Source organism: Kryptolebias marmoratus, linkage group LG12 (genome assembly GCF_001649575.2).
Source record: "Kryptolebias marmoratus isolate JLee-2015 linkage group LG12, ASM164957v2, whole genome shotgun sequence".
NCBI classification, from domain to species: domain Eukaryota; kingdom Metazoa; phylum Chordata; class Actinopteri; order Cyprinodontiformes; family Rivulidae; genus Kryptolebias; species Kryptolebias marmoratus.
Window position 1 is genome coordinate 20353729 of NC_051441.1, and position 7850 is coordinate 20361578.

The 7850-nt window shown below is 40.8% G+C and overlaps 1 protein-coding gene across 2 annotated transcripts in view; it reads right to left on the bottom strand.

The window, feature by feature from the left end:
• Nucleotides 1-4292: 4292 nt before the first annotated feature.
• Nucleotides 4293-7850, bottom strand: part of LOC108247085 (vesicle-fusing ATPase) — a 55998-nt gene continuing 52440 nt past the window's right edge. For both annotated transcript variants that reach the window (XM_017434967.3, XM_017434966.3), the window contains one exon: nucleotides 4293-5494. In XM_017434967.3, the coding sequence (XP_017290456.1) occupies nucleotides 5473-5494 (22 nt within the window). In that variant the 3' untranslated portion in view covers nucleotides 4293-5472. The remainder of the gene's footprint in view (nucleotides 5495-7850) is intronic.

Below are 7850 nucleotides of genomic sequence, written 5' to 3' on the forward strand. Positions count from 1 at the left end.
AAATATATATATATATATATATATATATATATATATATATATATATATATATATATATATATATATAGAGAGAGAGAGAGAGAGAGAGAGAGATATGCTACTGTATCGTTTCAGTCGGAGTCAGCCAGTTCTCCCTCCGCGCGGAGTTAGCTTACACTTCCAGTCCCCGCTCTCAAGTGCGCCGGACACACCGGAGGGGAAAGCGGCGTCCGGAAGCCCGAGCAGGCAGCCGACGGAAAGTCACGGTCCACGGTGGAGACTGCGCGGTCCCGGTTGGCTCTCCACGCTCGGTCCACCCGCCTCCCCCCTCTCCCCACCCCTCCTTGCCACTGTACGGTGCGGGCGAATGCGGGTCAGGAGGCTGATACTGGAGCCGCCGGGGGGAGGATGAGTCGTCCGCTCAGGCTCTGCAGCAGCGCCCTCTACCGGCCGGAGAGGAGCGCCGCCGCCTCCGCCGCCGCCGGGGGAGGTTATATAATCCAGGGAGCGGGGAAGGAAAACACAGAAGGCGGTCAATTAAAGAAAAATGTGGTTTTAAAATTATTTACTTTTTTTTTTCCTTTTGTATTTCCAACTTACTTACAAAAACTACACATTTAGACAAGCTGCAAAAAACGTAAAAAATAATTAAAAAATAAAATAGTATTGCTTTCCTGAAAACCAGTGATCATCAACTACTGGCTCCGGAACCACTTCCGGCCCCCGAGAGGGCTTATTCGGGCCAAAGACTGTATATGAATGGACCTCTGATGTAGACCTGGAAGTTGAAGTCAGAAAATTTTTACTTTCATTTTTGTTTTTTGTTTTTTTTCTAATAAAAAAACTATTTGCGTGTGGACAAAACGTGCAAAAACCGTAGCAAAATCCCACATTTAAAAAAAAGGAAAATATCCAGAGTAGTTTAGACAGGTAATAAACAAAGAATATGTCTGAATTCTAAGATGACAGAAAGCTGTTTCTACACATCTAAAAACAAATATAGGAGCTTTAGGACAGATTTCTGGTCAAATGTGTAAATCCTGATCTCTGATAGATTTTCTAATATAAAATGAGACCATTAAAACATTTAGAGATGGTTTGGGTTTGATTAGCATTTGCAGTCTTGACTGTGTGAGATTATTGCTGAAGTGTAGCGCCTCTGCGTAGCTGTTAAGTCAGTATTTTTTAGGTTACTGAATGTGAAAAACACAATATATTTTTGAAACACACTCTACTTCCTGGTTCCTATAAACTGAGGAGTACAGCTAGGTTTATGCTTGATGCGTTGAACACAGTGACGCAATCGTGCAGTCCCTGCCCCCGCGCCGTGTCGTGCCATGAGCCGCGCTCTATTCAAATTGAATGATTTCGGTGCGATAGCGGAGCTGGTTCGCCTGTAACGGTATTTATATGAGATAATCAAAAGGCTCAAAGCTCAAGGAAAGAGACTATTAGTAAAGAGGAGTGTTTATAGACCACAGAGGGAAGAAATATTGGTCCTATGATGGACGAATCACAACCAAAACAGTGATCCACTAAGAATACCGTGAATGACACGAGGACCAAGCGGATTCGATTTTGGTGGTGATCTGGTCAAAGGTGATCCTGTGCTCTAACTCTGCAATTGTGTAACACAGGAATGTCAAACTGCACAGCTGGACACCTCATGGGTCAAAGATGAGGCCTGTTGATTTTGAGGTCATGGGGTCAAAGGTCAATGTCACTCCTTTATTAAAACCTTGCCCATGCTCCAGCAGGTGACCACTTTGTTACCTCCGCTCGCTGAGTGCTTCTCGTTTGGCTTTGTAATAATATCATCTTTTGTTGACAGGATCTGTCTGCAGAGCCGTCTACACGCAGCAAACAGAATGTAGAATATATGAAGACAGATCCCGGTGTCTCCACCCGGCCTTCAGGTTCTTCGTGAAGCATTTAGAGCTGAACTCGCTGCCTCCCTGTAACCTCAGTGACAACATGCAGCTTAGATCCATCACCAAATGATTTTATCTAAAATACGGTTCAACCTCGAGGCAGACATTTCTCACTCAGTCTGAGGCAAGTAGGAATTTGATCTGTGAACAATAATCTCAGATCAAACAATAATAACGTCTCGCGATGCCTCGTGTCTTAGCATCTAGTTCATCTTGCAATAGGTGATCTGAGGTTTTTCAGATGGCTCTTGTTTCTCCACAGGATGATTACTGATCTATCATAATTTTGCAATCAATCTTAACCTGCTGTTGGCAGTTTTTTTGTTGTTGTTTCTTGAAATGGAATGCCGGCTGTTCTTTTGCATAATCAAATTTGAAAGCTTTCAGTTAATCTCGGCGTTCAGGCATTCATGTACAGACCTGTATCAATAAAAAAAAACAGCAGCAGGTAAATACAAAGATCTTATTGCTCCCTATTTTCTCTTAGACTGCAGGTTTACTTGTGGTTCCTAGAGTTTCTAAAAGTAAAACGGGAGGCAGAGCTTTCAGTTCTCAGGTTCCTCTCTTGTGGAAACAACTTCCAGTTTCTGTCCGTGAGGCTGACACCCTGTCTACTTTTGAGACTAGGCTTAAGACTTTCCTTTTTGATCAGTCCTATAATTAGGGTTGGCTTGGGTTTCCTGAGCTCTCCTTTAGTTCTGCTGCTATAGGCTCAGACTGACCACATATCCTCACTCTGCTGCTGTCTTTACTCGCTCTACTGTAATTATTTCTATCATTAACGTGTTTTTCTTTGTCTTCCTTCCTGTAGAAACTCCACCTGGACCCGTCCTTCTGTGTTTGTATCTCTTTCCTGTCCTCAAACCCCAGCCGGTCGAAGCAGACGCATAACAACTGAGCGAAGCAAACCCAGAATGCAGACTCACCTTAAATTAACAGAACTACTTTACTTAAGAAAAAAAAAAAGGAAAACAAAAAGCTGACGAGGCAGCGAAACAAAATCCAAACTTGCTAAAGAAGCACGAGGAGGATGACACAAGGAGCAGAGTTTGACCATGACCAAAACAACAAGCCAAATTAACACTGAGCAGAAACAAGGCAGAAAACAGACCGAGTACAATGAGCCAGCAAATAATGGAAGCTAAAGAACCGATTATAAAGGCAGAGGCTGATGAGGAAGTGGACCCAGGTGACTGATCAGTAACTCGGGAAAGGTGTAGGTCGGCGTGGCAGGCTGACTGGAGGTCAGCTGAGCTGAGGGCAGGTGAATGGTGACACAGGAAACACACGAGAAGAACTAATCACACATAACAACAAAACAGAAACACAAAGACGATGAGAACACGGAACTAACGAGTGACAACATGAAATCGAATGCAGAAAAAATAAGTAAAAAAACTCAAATCATGACAAGATGGCTGTCTTTTCCTGAGCCTGCTTCTTCTAGAGCACACGTGTCAAACTCAAGGCCCGCGGGCCAGATCCGGCCCTCTGTAACATTTCATCCGGCCCCCAAGATAGATTTCATTAGGTCCAGCCCTTTAATCTGGGACAGATCGAGTCTCTGATTCTTATTTTGCTTCAAAAAACTGAGCCTAATTAGTGAAGTTTTCTCTCGACAGTGACTTAGAAGCCAACAATATATAGTTTTAATTTCTGTATGATCAGGTTTTTGTTGATGGCTTTTCCTTTATCTGTTTTAATGTTAAAAAAATCATTTAAAAGCTGAGTGAGGCGTAAGAAATGACTGCTAATTATGTGCTTTTTGAAGTTTGATCTATTTGTCTGTGTTCATTAAAGTATGTTTGCTCTAAATTCTGTATAATCTGTAACTGGGAGAAGGTAATTGATATTTCTTTATGAATGATTTGACATAATGCATCTAAAACTAAGGTTAATTTATGCAGATTTTAATAAATATTGATCGTGATTGGCCCTTGGTGAGTACCAAATTTTTAATTGTGGCCCCCTTGCGTCACTGGGTTTGACACCCCTGTTCTAGAGGTTTCTTCCTGTTAAAAGGGAGTTGTTCCTTTCCACTGTCTCCACCGTGCTGCTCAGGATGGGAGACTGTGACAAAGTGAAGATTCAACGCAACCTGCTGGCTTCCTTAGATAGAAAACTTTTGATAAATGGCTTTTTATAATGTATGTGGGTGTTTTTGTACAGTGCCCTGAGACGACTTTTGTTGTAAAATTGGTACTATATAAATAAACTAAACGCCCAGTAATACATTTCATATATGCTTTGGTTATATTCTACAAATAAAATAACATAAAAGTTGATATCAAAAGCATGTAAAGCAGAAAATACGTTCATACACTTCCACTGTCAGCTGTGTGGAGTTATGCAGATCAAATAAACCAGACAACAGAGCGAGAGTTTCATCTGGTGTGCATATGTGCTTTTTTTTATTGCAATAATACATCTGCACACTGACATTTATTTACACACACACGCACATTGTCAATGGTTAGAATCAAACGAGAAATTTGGATGTTTTTGAGCAATGAACACATGGAAGTGAGAGGAGAAAGAAACACAACTTATCCACCAGTTGTTTTTGGGGTCAAACACTCGCATGCGCCGATTTAAACAGATATGACACCACCCGTTATGCACGCACTCTCGCACGCACACACACACACACACACACGGAGCTCCTCACAAGTGCCAACAAAGAACTAATGAACTGTACTGTGTGCAACACCGACAGACTGGCCAACAATCCAATATTTACTTTCACTACGACACCAACCGGGTAAAGTCAACATCTGCAGAGCCACGGCGAGGAAGATCATACTGATAAACTATGAAATAATTGTTTGTTTTTTTCTGATGATATACTGTAATTTATCTCTTTATATATATATATATATTTACAGAACATTTCCATACTGTTTGTTTAAAGGGATTACATTTACACGTAAAACAGCCTCTTTTTACAGCCACTACATATTCACTAAAAGCCTCTTATCGATTCACATCTTACGTCTTGACTAGATTTTGTCACTCTTGTGTGTGTGTGTGTGTGTGTGTGTGTGTGTGTTCTATTTATTCTGCTTGACAAGATGCACAACGTTATATACCATCAGCAGGACAAGAGATATGCAACAAATACAACAAACAGTATAGCTAAAAACATACGTTGCTTCCATTGTTTGTTTGTTTTTTTTGTTTGCACAATGCACAAAACAACACTTTATTTTTTTATTTGTTTTTGTTTTTTTACAATCATCTATTGCAGGTTCTTTACAGATAACAGATTTTTAACAGTACAACTTCCAATAATTTGCTGTGATATGTTAATAAGTGCTGTCGATGATGTCGATGGCGAGAGGGCGGGAGGCGATGTGGTGACGTTTTGTCCGTGGAAACATGCGGAGATACGGAGGACTTTCAGTTCTTCTCTTGAACCGGGGGTCGTACATAGATAGATAGGCTGACCTGTGGGACACATGGCGCGTAATTTTCTTTTGTTTTGTTTTTTCCCCCTTCTCATTGTTGCCTGCGGGTGGACTTGTAGATGGTGAGATGTTTTTCTTGATGTTGGCAGCTCCCTCTAATTGATGAAACTGCGATCCCTGGATAAAGAAAGAGATTATAGACAAAAAGGCAATTTCGGTTTTGTACAGGTTGCGCTGCATCACCACTCCAGCACACTTGCTGTTAAAAGCCAGTATTTCACTGGGCCGTGACTCCTAGAGATTAGTTGGCTCAATTTTGTGGGAAAAAATAGGCAAACTTTCAGTTGCAGTCTGACTGAATTATGAGCGTTTGCTACCAAGAAACCAGTAAGTTGTGTGGCAGCCATTTTCTTTTATATACCTTGACTATATGGAAGGATACTGAGATAAAGAAAGCTTTATCATTTCTGGTTTTGGGTCATATCAGAGACAATGCTCCACTTATACACTTTGTTAGGTACACTTGTTCAATTGCTTGTTAGCACAAATAGCTGATCAGCCAATCACATGGCAGCAATTCAGTGCCTTTATCAGGGGTCTAAGTGGGTTAGTAAGGCTAAGCCCTCCGTGGTGTTTCCAATAAAAATGTTAAAATACCAAAAAAACACAAATTAAAAATGTTGTATAATGTTTTTTGAAATTTACAACAAAACTGGTGCCAAACAGTCTTGAGAAAACCCCAGAGTCTTTACAAAGGGCTAACTTTTCTCAGCCCAGATCATTTAATGTCTGTCTTGGTACAGAATGATTGGCAGCCGTCTTGTCCCGCCCCTAATTTAGTTCAGCCCAGGGTCAGCCCAGCCAATAATTTGGCTTGAGCACGAGTGTATGTGGGTGTGGTTTGACGTGGACCGAGTAGGTAAGATCAAGATAAACACAGGTGGAACAAGGTGGATTATTTAATTTCCTTATTGTCTTTGGGGGTAAAAACCAGAAGTGAAGAGGTTGGGGACGGATGGACTGATGGTGGTTATTAACCTTTTTGCGTCCCAGAAAAGTCATCAGAGTGAGCTTTCTCTTTAAATAAAGTAGGCCTTAATTTAAAAAAAAAGAAAAAAAAAAAGCACTTTCCACGATTGCGTGTCAGGTTTGATTTTATTTTATCAGTGTGATTAGTAATTGTGTCAAGGAGTGTGGTGCAGTGTTATACAAAGCTGTTTGATTGGAAAAATCATCTAAAATATTTATCGTTGAAACTATTAATGCAGGGAAATTAAATATTGGACTACTGACAGAGACTCTGTGTGAGCTTGGTTTTTGGTGGTGGTTTGTTTTAAGGTTGTCTTTGTGCTGAAAAAGGACATGATGGTAATTTATAGCAGGTTTTCTTTATTTCAAATTGGAGGCTTCGATTGTTGAAATCCAAGCTGCAGCATTTTATTATATATCTGTTAGCCCACCCTACAAATTTCACCACCAGCCGCCACCGACCTTTAGGCATGTACATCTAATGAAGACGACAAACTTCAAACCAGACATCAGAAAGGGGAAGAAAGGATTTAAGTGACTTCGAATGCAGTGTGGTTATTATTGGTGCCAGACGGGCTGCTCTGACTATTTCAAAAACTGCTGATCTACTGGGATTTTTGTCACAACCATCTCTTGGGTTTACAGAGAATGGTCTGAAAAAGAGAAAACATCTAATGAGAAGCAGCTGTGTGGATGAAAAATGTCTCGTTGAGGGCAGAGGAGAATGGGCAGACTGGCTGGAGAAGATAGAAAGGCATCGGTAGCTCAAATAAACACTAGCTCCAACCAAGGTGTGAAGAAAAAAAAAGCTCCGAACACTCAACGTGTCCAACTTTGAAGCAGACGGGCTAGAACACCAGAACACCACAACAGGAAACTGTAGCTACAACTCACACAGGTGCATCAAAACGGGATGATAAGAGACTAGAAAAACATCACCAGGTCTGACGAGTCTCTGTAAACCCTGGAGATGGTTATGTGTAAAAATCCCAGTGGATCAGAAGTCTCTGCCCGTCTTGCACAAACAAACATGTTGGTTCCAAAGTCACTGATGCCTGCTTTAAACTTCAACAAGTCATTTTCACCACAGCTACATGCCTAAAGGCACCGAGTTGCTGCCATCTGATTTCCTGATTAGCTATTTACGTTAACAAACAGTTGAACGAATGTACCTAATCAGTCCCTCCAGGATTTTGCAGGCATTTTTTGTGATTGTTGCGGGCTAAAATGCCTGATTTCGCCGGGCATTTTCCTAAAAGTTGCGATTTTTTTTTTTTTACTAAAATCAATTAAAAAAACCATAACTTTTAATATATAAACCACAAATACTTACTAGTTTTGTAAGATAATTACCAACAAACATCAACATTCTCAAAAGGTGCTTTATTTGAGAACTTTGATAGCTTCTAAACTGACATTCATGAGCATTTCTGGATTGTCCCTCGTCTGCAGCTCTCCTTACATGTTTTGCAGACACAAAGTGTTTGTCGATGCGTTTATGTTC